General features: G+C 56.0%; 1 protein-coding gene across 1 annotated transcript in view; it reads right to left on the reverse strand.

The window, feature by feature from the left end:
- Positions 1-576: 576 nt before the first annotated feature.
- NECTIN1 (nectin cell adhesion molecule 1) overlaps positions 577-18138 on the reverse strand; it is a 66689-nt gene continuing 49127 nt past the window's right edge. Inside the window, exons 2-6 of the mRNA XM_087433820.1 lie at positions 17256-17606; positions 16389-16691; positions 15886-16003; positions 14273-14424; positions 577-4805 (exon numbers count right to left, since the gene is read on the reverse strand). Of these exons, the coding sequence (XP_087289946.1) occupies positions 4258-4805; positions 14273-14424; positions 15886-16003; positions 16389-16691; positions 17256-17606 (1472 nt within the window). The 3' untranslated portion in view covers positions 577-4257. The remainder of the gene's footprint in view (positions 4806-14272; positions 14425-15885; positions 16004-16388; positions 16692-17255; positions 17607-18138) is intronic.

The raw sequence follows: 18138 nt of genomic DNA on the forward strand, positions 1-18138 counted from the left end.
TGTCTAACACGACAGGTGTGACACTGCTGGTTTTCTTCTCCAAACAGCCACAGGAGGGGATCTGGCAGGAAGGAGCAGGACAGCGGGGTGTAGGGTGAGAAGGGGAATCGGAGAGGGTCTGAGTGGGAGCTCTGCAGCTCTGGGGCAGGAGGGCCTGAACTCAGGGGGGCAGGGGCCTCCAGCCAGCACAGGGCCTTCCCCCCCACTGCTAGCCCCCAGCCTCCCTGTCCGGGCCTGAGGGGCCAAGCCTTGCTGAGGCTGCTGTCCACGGTCTTCCCTCCTGTGTGGAAGAAGGTTCAACGGCAGGCCTCTGGGAGGCCTCAGGCCAGACCCTCACATTCTCCCTTGGGGCTCTTGCAAGATGGTGGGTTGGGGTTCCTTCGCCCCTGTGTAGGGGGGCTCCTGCAGGATCCGCGTCACTGTCCCAGACCCGTGGAATCCAGGCACAGGCTGGAGGCTTCCTTCCCCTCCCCGTGGTGCTGGCCACAGCTCCAGATTCACCCTGTCCCACCCCCCGGCTGTGGGGAAGGGCACAGCCACTGCAGGGACATGACAGGAGAACACGAGGCAACCAGGGTTGTTTTAAACACTTTATTTATAAAAAAGTACATTTTTTTTAATACAAGTAAAAGGGGGTGATGCAAACACCCCCTGGGTCAGAACTAGGATAATCTGCTGGGTGGTCCCCGGGGAACAAAGACGAAAACGGTGACGAGGAAGCTGAAGCGAAGGTAGTGGGTCGCACTCAGAGGTGAGCGGTGGCAGCTTCTCCTGGACTTTGTTTCCATTTATAGAAAAAGAGAAAACCATTCTTTTTTCGGCCACGAGTCCCATTCCTCACAGCAGGAGGCGTAAGAGCAGCAGCAGTGGGGCAGGGGCTCCCCCGACCTGAAAGCCAGGCAGCAGCAGCGGCAGGGGACGCCCTCACCGCCTGGCCACGGCGCAGGGGCCGCCCTCCCAGCACCCCTGGCCAGAGCAGGTCTCCCCGTGGGTGTGCGGGCCCCTCACTAGGAGCGGGCTGCTGGCGGCAGGCAGGCTGCAGGGGTCTCGGCCTGGCCCCGCAGAGGCCGGGAGCACTCCCCTCCTCCCGGGTGGGCTGCCCACACCCACCTAACACAATTCCTGATTCCTGGGCTTGGAGGATGGCAGAGAAACTATCGCACCAGTGACTCGGGCACACAGGAGGGGGTTGGCAGAGGGGGCATGTGCCCGGGAAACAGGGCCCCTGTGAGTCTCTCTACGGCCCGTGCACTGGAAACTCACTGCTTCTCTTGAGGGGCTTTCGGCAGGACCCACCCGAGCCTCTGCCATGTCTGCATGTCTGCAAGTGTGGCCTGTGCTTGGCTCTGTTGGAGGTGTGTGTGCCCCGTGTGTGCGTGTGCTGGGCCTGAGGTGCTGCACACAGGCTTGTGTTCACCGATTCCGAGCTGCTGCTTTTCAGATCCTTCTGGTAGAAGGGGACTCGAATGGTTGGTTCTGTTACACATTAGAACAATATCAAAATCTTAAGGAAATAGGGGGATAGGTGAAGTGGGGGGAGGGCAAGGACAGGGAGGGCAACAAGAGGCAGGATGACAACTGGGGAGGCCTTGGCACAATTAATACCAAGTTTATTTCATTTCCAGCAAAGGCAGAAGCTCAGCTCATGCTGGGGGCATGGAGGAGAAGCAAAAAATCCTCACCTCTCTGCTGAGCTAGACCTCCCCTTTGCCAGCTGGCTATGTCTGTGGGCCCAGCAGCAGTGCCCACTTCCCCACAGACTTGGGGCACAGAAAACCCCATCTCCCCAGGCCCAAGTGCTGACCTCTGCCTCATGCCCACTCTCGGCTCTGGGTAGCTGCTGCTCTGCTGGGCACGCTGCTGCTGGGCTTCTGGCAAGGCAGGAGCCTCCCACGTGGCCCATGCATGTGGCACGGACCCCACAATTTGTGCTTTGCTTGGGTGGAGGGTGTGGAGGTGTCTTAAGGGGGACTCAGTGCTTTGGCTGGGCCCAGGGGCCTCTTAAGTCCATCATACAATGAAGAATAGGGGAGGCAGTGCAGGATAAGGGAGACACAGGAGGAGGAGTCCTTTTAGTCTCATGGTTTCAAGGGGACACAGAATGCCTCATCAGGCAGGCCCCTGAGATTTCCTCCTGCCTTGGGGCAAGGCGACCAAGCGGAGGGGCCAGAGTGGCATGAGGTGGGATGGGAAAGTGATGTCACATGGAAAAGGTCCTCTGCCCTGGGGAGACACTAATACTGCTGGGAGAAGCAGCCCAGCCCCTCCACCCCCTTCTGCCCTGTGGCTGGAAAGACCCAGGACTTTTCTTCCCCAGCTCCACCCCATCCAATACCCCAATGCCAAGAGGGGAGAGCCACCCCAGGGCTGGCATGGCTTCAGACTTCTGCTACGTGGCTACTGGGCGGCCTGGGCTGGGGCTAGGGCAGTGGGGGCTGGGCGAGGGGGGCAGAGATGGAGCTGGGTGAGGGCTCAGCACCAGGGAGGGGAGGAGTAGGGTGGGGGCTGGGGCTCCCTCGGGAAGCCTATGGCAGGGTAGATCAGTGCCCGTGGGGCACAGAGTGGTCTGCCTCCCTCCCCCCAACACTTGCCATCCCACAGAGCCCCTGACACCTGGGCTGTGTTAACTGGAACCCTAATGGGCAGGAATGAACCTGCCTCTCCCATCCCAGGGTCTTTCCCATCTGGAGTGCCGGGGGGACAGGGGTGGGCAGATGGAGGAACTGAGGCACTTTGAGCTGGGGGAACTGAGAGAGGGTTGGGAGGGGCCCTCCTCCATTGTACAGATGGGAAGACCAAGTTTTGGGTCAGGAACCCAGAGCCCCATTCAAGGAGGGAATCTACAACTCAAAGGGAAAGCTTCTCCAAGGTACCCCCTCACTCCGAATAGAGAACAGGGATAGCTGGGGGCAGGGGTGGAGAGTGGCAGGCAAGAGCTTCTGACTGAGGACTCCTGGCTGCCCCACTCTCCTTGCACTTGCTGGCAAGCCTGGGACATTGACGTTGGCCTTCATGGTGAGGCGCTCCCTGCACTCTTTAGGCTCTCAGACTGTTTGCAGAGCTTCCACCTCGCGGGCTGCCTTTTCCATTGCCCTCCACCTTGATATTTCTTCACCTCTAACTCCTCAAGGTGATCCCCTTCTGGGATCCCAGCCCTGACTCCCCAAGAGAATCAAGTCACTAGCACGTGATAGATGAGGGAGAAATCCCAGAAGCTTCCACGCCTTAAGAAGCAGTGTAGGGCCAGCCTGAGATCCTAGGGTGGAGGCACCAGGGGGTCCTAGTCTCAGCTGTCCCTGGAAGCTTCTGAAGGCTGCCCCCATCCTCAGCTGGGAGGGGCGAGGAGGTGGAGCAGAGAGGGGCGGGTCTTGGGCAGTGTCCAGCCTGGGTAAGGCGTGTGACCCCAGGGGGAGCTCAGGGGTAGACACAAGTGGTGCGTGTGCATGTGGGTATGTTGATGTGTCAGCAGGGGCATACAGGAGCTGGGGGCCAGGGTCCGCCTGCCGTCCTGCTGTGTGGGGAGCAGACTGGGGTAAAGAGGAGGACACACCAGAGCTGGGCCAACTTCACTCTCAGCAGGCCAATGAGGAAAAAAAATGTAAAACCAACCTCACCAGGAAAACACATTGCCCAAGGCCCCAGGTGGGGACCTCGACTGGATTCACTTAACAAACAAGACAACCCTGGGTGCTCTGGAGAAGCCGCACCCCCACCCCCTACCTCTTGGGTGCAACAGCTGTCTAGAACTCCCCGCCGCGGACAGCTCCTGGTGAGGGGTGGGGGGTTCCCTCTCCCTGGGAAAAGAGGAGCAGCATCTGGGGGTGGGGGTGGGGCTTTTCCTCTTGGAGCCCCTCAGCCCTCCACCCCCCATGGAGAGAACACAAATAAATTCCAGTGTTGGGGGGCAGGGGAGGGCTGGCTCCCAAAAGCCTAGAGGGGTGCCCTGGTACACAAGACAAGAACAGGGCTCCCTGCATGGAGGGCAGGCGGGTGGGGTCAGGGGAGGAGAGGTACAGCAACACCAAAGCCACAGTGAACACGACACCACGGGGAGGGCTGGGGACAGGAGGAAACCAAATCAAAGCCAGGTCATGTCTGCCCTGGGCTCTTGGCTCCCCGGGGGTGTGGGGCTGGCTTTGGGCAGCTGGGTGAGTCTCTGTCGAGCTCCTGGAGGAGTGGGCGGTGGGGGGCGAGCAGGGGGCGTGCGGGTGGGGGCTGGGGAGAAGGGGGCGCAGACAGACACTCTGGAGAGGGCGGCTACACGTACCACTCTTTCTTGGAAATGAAAGACCCGTCGTTCTGAGAAACCATGTTCTCGGCCAAGTCCAGCTGCTCAGGGTCGTACTGGTAGCCCAGAGTCCGGTCCCCGTAGCCGTCCTGACGGGCCTCTGCCTCATCCACTGTGAAGTAGGGCCGCTTGGCGTCCTCATCGTACTTGGGGTGGGGGGCCCCCACCTTGCGCTCGCCCCCTCCACCGCCCTCCTCCTCCTCTTCCTCCTCGTAGCTGCTCCCGCCCAGTGGGCCGGCCTTCTTCTCATCGTCCGAGTCGTCTGGGTACTGCAGGTTCTGGGCCATGGGCGGGTGGTGCTGGGGGATGCCCGCCTTGCTGTAGCCATTGCCATACACGTGCTTCTTGGTGCTGTAGTCACCCTTGAAGGTGTGCCGGCGCCGGCGCAGGGCCAGCACGATCCCGCCGACCACGATCAGCACCAGCAGGATGCTCCCCGCCACGCCCCCAATGATGGCCGTGGGTACCGGCCCTGCGCGCCGCCCATGGTCGGGAGGAGACGGGGTGTAGGGAAATTCTGGGTGAGGAAAAGAGATGGAGGGGGACACTGTCAGTGTCTGCTCCTGGGGAGCTGGCAGGGGTAGCAGGGAGGGAACAGGGAGGGAGGCGGGGGAGGGAAAGGCCAGGAAGTGGGTCAAGGACAGCTCCTGTTGCAGAGGCCCCTCCACACCCCACCCTTCCAGGAGCCCAAGGTGCCGCACTGGTAGCTGGAGCGAGAAGAGAGAGGCAGAGACAGTCCTGCAGCCCCAGAGCCTCCACGCTGACTTTCTCCTTGGATGCGGGGCCAGCCTACCCTTGACCCAGTGTCCACTAGACGCCAGTCACTGTAACAACACCCCGTGAAGTAGGTGTGCTAGTCATTTCCATTCAACACACGAGGAGACGAGCCTTAGGGAGGTTAAATAACTTGCCCAAGACCACCAGCCAATGATGTAACGTTGGTTCTCTTGCATGTAAAGCCTGTGCAAACGTCACAGCTACTGCTCTGCTTGACACCTGCTGGTCACTGTGCCCCAGCACAACACCTTGGCTTCCTAGACTCGGAGTCTAGAGCAGACTGGGTGCCCCACGCCTGATCTCATCCGTTCCCAGCGTACAGGGAGGAGGATGGGTTCCCAGGTGCTGGCCCTGTAGATGCCCCATGACTGCCAGAAACCAGGGCTGTGGTTCTTGCCTGCGGTCTGGCCCTGCAGGGCAAGGTGGGGGCCAAGAGCTATGAGCATAAGACGCTCAGCATGGCTGTGCAGAAAGGGGGCCTGAGAGCAGGGGAGTACACAGCAAAGAGGACGAGTATGCACAAGAGTGCCTGTGCCTGGGCACACACCCTTGTCACAGCGAGCCCGTACGCCTACGCTGATGTGATGAACGTGTGTGTCCAGATATGTGTGCACTGAGGACAGAGTGGAAACGAGAAGGCAGGAAAGGGGAAAAGAAGAGAAAGGAGGCAGGTGGGAGGGGGGGAGAAGGCTGGGTGGTGACTTTCTTTGCCAGCGGGGCCAGGCCAGAGTATTGTTCTGCTCTGGGCAATGCTGCCTCTTCCCTGTCCTTCCAGGGCCATGCCAGAGGCCAAAGCAGTCCCGCGTGAGGCTGAGAGACCGTTCCCAGCACCACCACAGGGTGGCACCGGAGACCATGGCTGGCCTTGGTCAGGAGGAGCTGGTGGCAGGTCCAGGGCAAGCCCTGAGGTGACCTCGGCTGCTCTGGTCCCTCCTCTCTTCAGGTCAAGGTAAAGGGTCGATTTGAGCATATGTTCCGGCCTCTGGGAATCGGTTTCTGCCAGCTCACTCCCTGATTCAGCATCACGCACCCCATGGGAATCCTGCTCCTCCTATGAGACCATTCCCTCCTCCCAAAGGTGGAGTGCTGTCTGCAGCAGGTGGGAGCAGGGTAGAGATTCTAGAAGAGAATTTAGAGATTCTAGAAGATTCTAGAAGAGAAGAAAAGCCTTCCAGAAGTTCAGGCTGGAAGGGCTAATGAAAACAGTGGGGCCAAAGAAGGGGCAGCAGTTTGCCCGCAGTCACATGGCTGAGCTGGGACCACCCAGATGCTCCTGCTCCTGGCCTCCCTAAAGGCAGGAGTTGGCAGAGAGAAGCATAACCACTGAAGACTCAGCTTCCCACTTGTCACCACTGTGTCCTCAGTGCAGGTCACTGAGTGGCTGCCCAATAAATATTTACTGAATATTTGTCTTCACCACCTACTTCCAGGACAGTCTCCCTGGAACCTCGAGCTTCTCTTGGTTCACTAGGTCCCATTTGTTTAATGCCTTTAAAAGGGCTGCACGCCTGCTCCCCATGAGGTGGGAGCTGCCTCCACAAGGGATGCCCAGGAGGCAGCTGGTGGGAACCTGGCCTCTTCTGTACTTTCAATATCTGAATGCTCTCTCCTCCCTTCACCTGCCTCATGGCTCCATCCATCCACCCATCCATCCCTCCACCCACCCACCCACCCACCCAATCAGCAAACATGTACTGAGCATCTATTTTGCTAGTCACAGGATACAAGAAACTCACAGCCTAGCTGGGGAACCAAATGACACTCTTAGAGATGGAGCAGCATGCAGACATCAAGGGCACTGGCAGAGAAGTGCCTCAGGAGTGCAGGGGAAGGAGAGTGATGTGGTCTGGAGTTAGAAGAGGCTTCTTGGAGAAGACTTAAGCCAAGCCTTGAAGGATGGCAAGGACTCGGAGAGGCCAAGAGAGTAAGGAAGTCATCCAGGTGAAGGGACCCGCATTTCCTTTCTGACATGTTCTCACCCCTTGCCTTCCATACAAAGTTCTTTGATTCTCGGCTTTCCTCTCTGAGTGTCTGTCTCCGGCCGCATTGCTAGGCCTGCTCTCTGCCCCAGCCGCCCGGCTGGGGGCTCCGTTCTTGCACCTTCAGCCCTTCCCCTCTGCTTTCTGTCTTAGTGACAGACCTGGTCATGAGTTACCTTTACCTTGCTGGCTCTCCAAACCGTCTCAGGTTTCTAGCTCTCACCCAACTCTGGGACTTGATCTCCAAAGGCCTCACGGACAACACTTCCCAAACAGTGGTCCATGGAACCTCAAGCCATTGGCTCAGAGGGTCAGCAAGAATACTGGGGTCAAACACTTTGGGAAATGTTGGTTTAGACAAAGCATCAGAGCCCTTCATCTTCTCACGCACACCGTGAACTATAGGAGGAACGTGTAGGATGCAGCGTTTCTCAACCTACTGGAGTGTGAACCCTGCCCTTCCTGACTCAAGGACCATTCACAGGACTAGTATTTGGGTACACACTCTGAAAACTCTTCTCTAGCACATCCTCATTTGAATGCTCTCCACTGCCTCAAAACACATCTGTCTCAACCTGGTTCACCATCTTCTCTCCATTCAACACCACAACTCCCACTACCATTGGTCTACTCTTCCAGGTTAGAATCTCATTTGTCTTTGACTCTTCCTTCTTCATCTCTAGAGTCAAAATCTGCCAGCAGATCTTGTTGACTCTTCCTATTCAATATCTAATCACTTTATGCCAGGTTTTACAGTTGTTGTAGATTCCTGAATCTCCCCCCTTCACTTGATCTCTGCCCCCCTTTAGTCACTCCATCCACAGTCACCAGGTTAATTTTCACTGTGTAGACATGACCACTCCCTTTCTCAAAGACTAGCAATGACTTCCCCACCGCCTGTTGGACCACACCAGTCTGGTTTTCAAAACTTCTGTCACGCAACTTGATCTTAGGTTTGGCCAACTCAACATCTTTGCTGTCCAAGTTGATTCTTTACTGCAAACCTTTGCTCCTGCTGTTCACCCTTCCAAGAATGCCCTTCCTCATCACTCCTTCTGCCTATTTCAGGTCTTCAGTTCCTTCTTTGTGCAACCTTCTCTTCTCCAGCTCACACTTATCTTTTCTCTTTAGAATTTTTACATACTAATGGTCTGTACCTCTCATTCTGGTGTAAACAGTAGCTAATTCCATTCCATTAATCGTATCCTGACGTATTATAGTAAAGCCTGTGATAAAACACCCTGCACGAAATGCAAATTAGGATCTACCATGATTGGCTCCGGTCCTTCTGCCAGTTTGCAAATGGTTAAAGTTCTTCTCTTCTGCAGGAACGAGGAGAGGGGCGGAGGGTGTGGCAGTCTTAGGATAATTCGGGATTGACTCAATACAGTGTGTTACAGTTGTGGACAATATAAGTTCCACTAGATTTTCCTTTGTGCTTTCTGTGACAGCAGAGACCCAATGAAAAATAAACCTTTCCTACATTTTACTTGACTAGATTGAATTTTTTGGACCCCACTAATCAAAGTATGGTAGAGTATTACTTGTTTCAGAGAGTGGCTAGTGTCCCAAATTAGACTGTAAATTCAAATTCAAAGTAAATCTAGAACCTGACCGCTTCTCACCAACTCCATCGCTACCACCCCAATCCAAGCCACCATCATCTCTCACCTGGATTATTGCAATAGCTGCCTAACTGGCTTCCCTGATTCCACCCTTTTCCTCAATAGACTATTTTCAACACAGCAGCCACAGAGATGCTGTTAAATCCGGAGAGCTTAAAATGCTTTACATGATCTGTGCCCCCACCCCCACCTCTGACTTCATCTCCTGCTCTCTTCCCAGCTCACTCCACTCCAAGCACACACAGGGCCTTTGCACTGGCTGCTCCACACCTTGGAAGGCTCTCCCCAGCCGTCCCGTGGTCATTCCCTCACCTCCATGAGGGCTTGGCTCAAACTTCTCATCGAGGTCACCTGCTCACCAAGGCCTTCCCTGACTACCCTGTTTAATATCGCAGCTCACAAACCCCCACCTCCAGCATTGTGACCCCTTACCCTGCTCTTCTTCTTTTCTCCATATCACCTTCAAAATGACTTCATAATTTTTCAAAGGTATTTTATCTATTGTTTGTTGTCTGTCCTCCTGTGTCAGAACGTAAGCCCCACGGGGACAGGGACTTTGGCTCATTGGTGTACCCCCAAGCACCTAGACTGCCTGGCACATGGCTGGAGTTCAAGAATATTTGTTGAATGAATTCTATAAAAAGGCAAGGCTATCTACGTCTGAGAGGTGAGCCTTGCTCTAGGCTGCACAAGTATTTAGGAGACACTTAGGTAAATGCCTGTGTGGGGTGCACTTGGGGACCTCATTTCACCGGAGCTGGGACAAGAAGAGTGCAGCGGTGGCTTGGGGACAGATGATACTGGGTCTCGTTCCCTTCTAGGCCCTTCTGTTTAACTTTTTTTCCCTAAATTCTAAGGAGGTTTACACTTCCCTGGGGATCTTTTGGGACCAAAGGGAACCCTGGTTATTCTGGCTACTTTACGGCCTGTCTACAGGCAGAAGGATGGCTAAGACGACCTTCCAGCTCTGCAGACTTCAGAGTGAAGATGCTAAGTGAGGGTGCAGAAGAAAGGAGTAGTTACGGGGTTCCAGTTCATTCACAAGCAGAGAAGAGGGGGCCATTTGGTGTGGAATGGAGCATCCCCCTGCCCCCTCTGTCCCTCCAGCTGTCACATTCAGCCAGTAGCTCTTGTCTTTGTGCCAGGAGCAGAGCCTCAAGGGCTGCAGCTGGCAAGGGAGAAAAGAGCTGGGCCGTGGGGTCATTTGCACTTGCTGGGGAGGGGCCTGGCCGGCCTCCCTCACATCCTCTTACAAAGGGGGCAGCTCGGCCCCCATTCCTGAAGGGCTGCAGCCTCCGCTCTGGGATCCGGGAGTGGCAGGGACCCTGGGGCAATGGGGACTCTGCATGGATCTGAGGTGGAGAGGTTAGGGTTTACAGTCTGGATCCAGGATCTGCAGGAGGTTTGGGGTCAAAGAGAATGTTTGGGCTTGCTTCTAAAACCAAGGCCTGGTGCTCCCTCAGGCAGGCAGGAAATGGTCTGACATCAGAAGATTAGGCCGGGAAGCTGCGAGAACTACACCTCCCAGTGTGCAGTGCAGCCGGCCACAGGGAGAGTGGGAGGCCTGAGGTCAAACTCTGGAAAGCCTTTCTCTTCCTCCTGCAGCTGCAGCAGCTGTGAGTCGCGTCAGACCATCGGGCAAGACCTCAGTCAAGCTGGAGGAGAAGCGAATCCTCCCAGGGGCGCAGAGGCAGCTGCCTTCTCAGACTCCCCAGCACACTGCCATTTGCCGGCCTGGAGAAAGGCCCACAGCACAGCCATGGGCTCCCGTTCACACATTCAGCACGCAGTCGCTCGCCTGGTTGCCGGTGCACGCTCGCACGCTCAGAGGCACACACCCACACTCACGCTCGGGCACGCACACTCGCAGGCTCACACACCCACTTCCTTCCAGATGGACTCTGAAGCCCCACCAACCTTGGTCTGAAGAACTCCCGGCCTAACGGGAAGACTGTTACCTTCACCCCCCAGTGATAATCCCCAAGGGATGAGCCCAGGACTCAGCAGAAATGGGAACTGAAACAGACATCCTACACCCCAGTGGCCTCCCTGTCCTGCTCCTGGAAGTGGCCTGGACACTCTCCTTCTGACATCCCCAGCCCCAGGAGAGATGCTGCCTCCTTTGGCTTCTTTAGTCAGGTCAAAGCCATACCCTGGGCTCCCCTCCCCACCCTCAGCAATATCCCCAGAAGGAGAAGGGAGGGGAGCTCACTGGTTTGTTTTGTGACTATGGAACCAACCACATGAAACTGCTCCTTGGTATGAGGGCCTCGGAAATGGGCTTCTCTGAGGGCCCCAGGTCCCAGGGAGATGCATACACAAATTCTGGTGAGTTTGTTTCCTCTACTCTCTCATCCCCATGGCCACAGCCTGGGCCTGTTGTTTCCCACTAGGGAAACTCTCACTGTACAGCCCCTACCTGGTCCCTGGTACCATCCACACAGCTTCCCGAATGCTGTCTAAACCACACGTCTCACAGTGCTTCTTCTCTGCTGAGCGGCTCCCCGAGGCCAACAGAGAGAAGGCCCCACTCTTTTCCTTCCTGCCCACCTGGCTCCAGCCATCTTCTTCCCACAGGCTTCCCCCACCCCAGGAACCCGGAGCCTCCGTCACTGCCCACTCACTCATCCTTGTAGGACCAAGTCAAATGCTACCTCCTCCGGGATCTGTGACCTCAAGAAGCCCATGCCCAAGTGTGTCTGTGCACGTGGTGCAGCAGCCGGGCACACGCATGGCTTGCACACGCATGTGTCTTTGGCATACCCCCTGCCGCATGCCTTCTCCCGCCTCTGCCCCAGCTGCTCTTCATCTCCCTCTCCAGATGCGCCCAGGGCAAAGCTATTACCCGAACGGATGGCCTGAATGAAAAATTAAATTTCCACTTATCCGCCTCGCTCATGCATTCCCTCCAGACCAGTGGGGCTTGGAGCACAGGGCAAGGCTGTGCTCCTCGGCGTGGGCCCCCAGAGAACATGACAGGCACCAGCCCATGTGGGATGAAGGCTGCTGGGGCCAGATGCTGCTGGGAAATTGCCTGTGAGCACAAGAACAAACAGCTCTGAAGAGGCTCAGGCTGCCTGGCTGGGTCCTCCTGAGGGGGCTGAGAGACCTTCCCTTGGGACGGCCAGGCAAACAGCTCCTGGGCCCATCAATGATTCCGTGAGCATCACGCTTCCCTGGTTCCTGCCTCACTGGGCTGTCAACAGCAGAGTCCTCTTATGCAAGGCCCTTCTCACCACCCGTGTGTCTTTGGTTACCACCCTCATCCCGTTCCGTATCTCCGTGGAGCACACGAGGCCATGCCGTGTGCCTCTTCCAGCTAGAGCCCTGGGTGGCCCCAGCCCACCTGCCCACAAGGCCACCTAGGCCTGACCACAGATCCCATGGAGGCCGTCACTGCAGCAACCACCCCTGAGGAGACGGCCCCCTCCACAGCCGGTTTCTCTTCCTTCCTTTCCTCTCTTTGCTGTGCCTGAGCCTGGGGGGTGCCCCCTTACCTTCCTCCCTGCTCTAGGACCCAGTGCAACTCCAGGAAGAGACGCCCTGCACTCACGGTCGTCCTGCACCCTCCTGAGCTTTGGGAGAGGGAGGCCCTGGCTTTCCCGTTCCAGCCCTGCCTCTGGGGCCGGGCAGCACCACTTTGCCCCATAAGCCTAGCAGGGCCTCTGGCCGGTCCACTCATGCTGCGGAGTAGGATCAACAGGAGGTCACTGCTCCCGGATTTCTTGGCCTTCTCCCCTGATTTCCCAATCAGCAGTTTCCCCAGAAAGCCTGAGTGGTGGAGGAGGATGCAGTGGTGGCCTTGGTGGTCCACCACTGGGGGAAGATATCACCACACAGGGAGTACTCACCGTGTGCCAGGCAGTGGAAGATGGATTTGGTGGGATCATAAGAAGCCCGCGATAAGTGTGATTGTCTGCATATTAGAGACTAGGAAGCTGAGGCTCAGAGAGGTGAAGGACTTGCTTAAGGCCACACAGCCAGGAAGAGGCGTATGTGAACACACTCAGGCCAAGTCTGTGCTGTCACTCATCTGACAGGCCTCTCTGCGGGGCGGTCATGCTCCCTTATGATACTCCTCACTCTTGTCTGCCCCATGGGCCCAGGGCCAGAGCTCAGGCACCTATGAGACTCTTACTGAGCTTTGCTCAGACTTCCTCCAGGAGGGGAGAACTGTGTGATTCTGGCCCTCCCATCCTTGCCAACCTATGGGAACCCCCAGACACAAGCCTGGGGGAGGGGCTGCCTCAGCTTTCCCCAGGCTCCACCTCTGACATTTCTACTACCTTAACCAGTCTGAGAGCCAAGGGCCGGGAGTTGAGAAAACAGCAAGCAACAAGTGACTCCACCCTCCCCTGACCCCTAGTGAGAGAGGTGACAGATCCACCCCAGGGATAGGGAGGTATGGCCCCTGGACAGCCTCGGGCTGCTCTTCCTGCGGCTGTGTCTTGAACGTACCCAGAAATGAGGTCTCCCACTTCTGAGATATGGGCTCAGAGCTAAGGGATCCTCAGGGCTTCCCCAGGCCCTGCGCCTGGAGCCCAGGAACCACCGCCCAACTGCCTGTATCCCTGAGCCCCGCTCGACGTCTCCCTGAGGTCACTTCCTGTATGTAGCATGCACCCTCTGATGTCACTTCCTGTCCTTCTCAGCAGTAGCATGACACCACTTCCTGTCCTAGGAGGCTCTTTCTGGCATTTTCTCACCCCGCAACTAGCTCAGGTACAACGTCAAAGACTCTCCCTCTTCCAGTTGTGAGGTTGTGATGGCAACTTACCCCTCTATTGGCTTGTCTTGCTCCTTCCATTAATAATGGTAATGATAGAGGTCAAGATAATAACCACAGCACATGGGCCATTTATTGACAGACTGGTCTGTGCCAGGTACTTGGCCTACATTGTGTAAATCCTGACAAGAAACCTTCAAGGCATGTCACACTATCCCCATTTTGCAGATGAGGGCTTGTCCAGGGTCCCAGTTGTCTGACATTGAAGCCCATGCTCTGTCCACGTCCCATGTGAAGTGCCCCCCAGAACACCCCAGCCCCTGAGCTCCCTTTGCCCTGAGCGGTCAGGTGGCTGAATCTCCTCGTCTGTACTGACAGAGCGAAAAATGTGGGTAAAAGATTGATGCAGTCACAGGGCACACACACCGCGATGGCTTTGGGCTGTATCCTTGCTTTTCCTCCAGTATTCCTGCCTGAGGTAAGCCTCGCCTTCCAGCCCATGTGGGTTTCCTGAACTGCAGGAGCAAAGCTTGCAGGAGATGAGCTCCAGCTGCAAAACCACCCCCACCAGGCCAGCGTCCCATGGTGCATTCTGTTGGCAGACCCATGGGCAGGCTCTAAGCACCCACTCCCCCCTACAGCACTGCTGTAACAGCCTCCCCTTGCCCCTCTCTGATTGGGGTCACCTTGTCTCACACACAGCCTTTACAGAGGAAAGAGAAAAGCAAAGTAAGACCAATGGCCAGAGCCCAGGGAGAACCAGAGGAGCAGGAAGAGGAGACACAGACTTCCCACAATGACACAACCCAAAGGTGGGGATGCCGGCAGTGGAGGAAGCAGTGGGCAGGGAGAGGCAGGGAAGGGTGCAGCTTCCTACCTGTGATGTTGACCTCCACTTGGCCCGAGCGGGTGCCAATGGCATTGGTGGCCTCACAGATGTAGGTCCCTGCCAGGCTATAGTTGATAGGTCCCCGGAAGAAGAGGGTTCTGTTCTGGGCTTCCACACCCTTGGGGAGAGAGCCGTTTAGCCTGCAGGGATTGGGAGACATGGCAGAGGGTTATGACACTCCAGCCCCAAGAAGCTGCCCCTCTGTCACCCATCTGCCTCCAAGACCACCAGCCCTTTTGCTGAGTTAATGGCAGGGTTTGTCTTAGAAGGAGTAAAAACAACTACTGCAACAATAATCTCCTGTATTTGGCGGTTTTATATTACTCAGCATTTCACATTTGACCATCACAGCACTGAAATGTAGACATGAGAGGCAGACACCAGTCCCACTTAACAGATGAGGAACTTGGGGTTCAAAGTCAAGGAAAGACACCTAGTAAGCGACAGAATTGGAGCTCTAGCCAGATCTTTGGACTCCTGGCACAGTGCTCTTTCTACTACTCCTGGTTCTGGTAGTTGGTCCTCGGTTTCCTCGGTGGCTGGTTAATAACGCAGATGTCTGGGTCCTCACTCCAGATCTACTGAAGCTGAACCCTGAGGCCATGGCCTGGAAATCTGTATTTTAACAAGCTTCTCAGGTAAGGAGATGTGACCCACGTTTAGCATTGTGTTCCATTTCACTATCTCATTTTATCGCTGGGCATGTTACAGGCCTTTTTCACGTGGGGGGCATCCTGGAAGTTTCCTGAATACAGGGGACCTTCTTCCTCCTGATCCCTGATGCTACAAAGCTATTATTCTGTTGGACCCAGAAGCTCCTTGGTCCACAGAACTAAAAGTGGCAAGCAGGCCCCGCCCACTCACACCTTCAGAAGCACTTCTGGTTCTAAGAAGTGGAGGGTGATAAACACCTAGGGTGTGCCTCTACTTCCTGGGCAGCTGTCTTCTGGCCATCCACGTCAACCTTCTTCTTGGCTTCCACCACACTCTGTCTTTCTGTGTGTTCTATCTAGCTCTTCTCTGAGAAGAACCTTGGCTCAGGCCATCAGAGCTGGCTACAGGGGGAGAGTGGACCCTTTGAGGGCCAGGCCCAAAGACCATGAAGCCAAGAATGGGATGATGAGATGTGGGGCGAGCGCGCCAGGAACACAGGCATTCTGGGCTGACTGCTGCCTTCTTCCTGAGAATCTGGGGGTGCTGGAGAGAAGGAATAGGAACAAAGAAAGATCTGGGATGCTCCAGAAAGCCAGCTTCCCTGGGGACACCTCGATAAAAATAAATACTGGGGGCTGGGGTGGGAGTGACTCAGACTGAATCACCAAAGGAAAACGACAAAATTCTTTATTTAGGGAGAAGAAGGCAGGCAGATCACGAGGGAAGCCTCCTCTGGCAGAATGGTTTGTCCTACTGACCCTGATGCTGTCAAACATGGGGGTGTCTGGGTGTGGGGGTCTCTTGTGAACCCTCCCCTTCTCATCGAGAAACCTGAGCCTAGACCTTAATTTCTTCCCTGCCCAAGGCTGCTGGTGGAGGGGTGGGTGGGCCTCCCTGTGATCAGCGAGGCACCTCGCAAGGTGACCAGCCAGCCCCACAGGACTTACGTGGTCCAGCGGTACTCGGTGGCTGGGGGGTTAGCATCAGCTTTGCATGTGAGCTTCACATCCATCCGCTGCAGGTACCAGTTCCCATCAAATCCCTTGATGGTCACCTCGGGCTCATCTGTGGGGCAAGGGATGATGTTTGAAAAGGGTGAGGCCAGGAGAGCAAGACTTGGGACAAGGGATCCTCAGACAGTGAAGGGATGGAAGGGGCGGTGGCATGGAAAGAGCCAGAAGAGAGGGAAGATGAAAGGGAGGGTGGTGATCACTGACCCTCAGAGCAGAAGCAGCAAGGGGAATGAAGAAGGAGAGAGAATGAGCAAAGGGAGGAGATGGCGGAGGGGAGGACAAAGCACCCCCAGAAAGAGAAAGGGAGGAAGGAGAGAGGGGGTGTGAGAAGGAAGGGGTGGGGAGAGTGACAGGATCGGAGAAGCAGAGGAGGAAGGAGGGCTGGCGAGGGTAGAGTGGTGGGGACAGCGGCGCCCGCCCCAGGAGGCCCGGCTCACACTGCACGTTGAGGGTGAGGCTTTCCCGGAAGCGGTCCATGTGGTAGTTGACGATGCAGGCCAGGGACTGCTGGTGGGCCTCCCGGCTGGGCACCAGGCGGTAGCGGCTGATGACCGTCACCGTGCCGTTGGGGTTCCGAATCTCCTGGTACTCTGCCTCGCCCTTCAGCCGAGTTTCCCAGGATACCACACTGGGAGGCTTCCCATTGGCCGAGGTGCAGGTGGCCACCAGGACCTTGTCTTCCTGCCCCTTCTTGGCTCGAAGCACTGCTTGGGTGCCCTCTATCCAGTTGGTGGGTTTGGCTGCAGGGAACCAGAGAGAGCCATGGGACTGGCTCTACTGCCTTGTCAAAGACGCACAGGCCCAGGAGGATATGTACCCCCCAGGACTTTCTGCAGGTCACCTTGGTCATCTTTGCCTCTCAGCTGGGCCTTACCAATGCCCCTCCCAGCACTTCTCAAAGGGACGTCTTCATGTCTAACCCACGTCCTCCTGCTCTATTTGTATCCCCTTCTGTCAAGTGGTGGCCTTCTTGGAGTCTTGGCATGCTCAAGGCAAGCAGCTCTCTTCCTTACTATGGTGTCTGATGGTTCTGCCTGCTTCCTGGCCATCCACAAAGTGCCCCATGGTGGAGCTCCAACCCGAATACCGATCCTCAGCCCTGTCCACAGCTAAGGCCCTGCCCCCAATCCCTAGTGAACTGTGTGACAACCTGGCTAGAAGGGACAGGAAGTGCCATGCCATGCTCCTTTGGGAGCATGACAACTCAAGGAGAATGGGGCCCTTGAGACACACACCGAGGATGGCCAAGGCCCCAGGCCCCAGGCCTTTGTACGAGCAGGGAGGGAAGGGTCAGGCCAGCTTACCCATCACAGTGAGATTGAGCTGGCTCTCTCGATTGCCAGCTGGGAAGGTGGCAAACTCGCAGATATAGACACCCTCATCCTCCAGCTCCAGGCGGGAGAGGCGGATGGTGCCGTCAGTGAAGGAGGGCCGCAGGAATTCCACACGCTCGCGGTAGGGAGCCAGCACGGAGACGCCCATGGCTGGGTTGTAGAGGGCCACGTTCTGCTTGGAGCCATTGGTGGACTTCTGCCACGTGACCTGGGTGATCTTCACGCCGGGCAGCAGGTTGGCGAAGCTGCAGTGCAGCACCACATCCGTGCCAATGAAACCATACATGGAGTCGTTCACTTGGACCACCTGGGTGTGGGAGCCTGGTCGAGGGAGAGGGCAGGGAGCGGTCAGCGACAGGCATAGCCCCTGCCTGAGCCCCTTGTGTGCTGGTCTTTCCTTTTCTAGCAGTTATTATTCTTTTTATTCTGATTATAAAAATGATAATTTCTTGTTATAAAAACACTCTGGGCAATTCTGAAAAACATCGAGAAGAAAATGACCACAACCCATGATCCCATCACTCAGAAATATCACTAATAATCTTGTAGAAAATACCCTCTTACTTTTTTTCTCTGTATGTCTATGTAACCATCTATTTTTTTTTTTTTATAAAATCAGAATCATACTGTACATATTGTTCCATAAGCTGCCTTTTCACTTGGTGATAGATTATCAATACTCTTCCATGGCAGGAAATATACATCTACACCCTCATTTTTGATGACGAGGGTTGAAGGCACTGTTTTTTTTTTTTGTGAGGAGATCAGCCCTGTGCTAACATCCGCCAATCCTCCTCTTTTTTTGCCGAGGAAGACGGCCCTGGGCTAACATCCGTGCCCATCCTCCTCCACT

This window comes from Ceratotherium simum, chromosome 7, assembly GCF_057802395.1.
Source record: "Ceratotherium simum simum isolate JZ-2026a chromosome 7, ASM5780239v1, whole genome shotgun sequence".
NCBI classification, from domain to species: domain Eukaryota; kingdom Metazoa; phylum Chordata; class Mammalia; order Perissodactyla; family Rhinocerotidae; genus Ceratotherium; species Ceratotherium simum.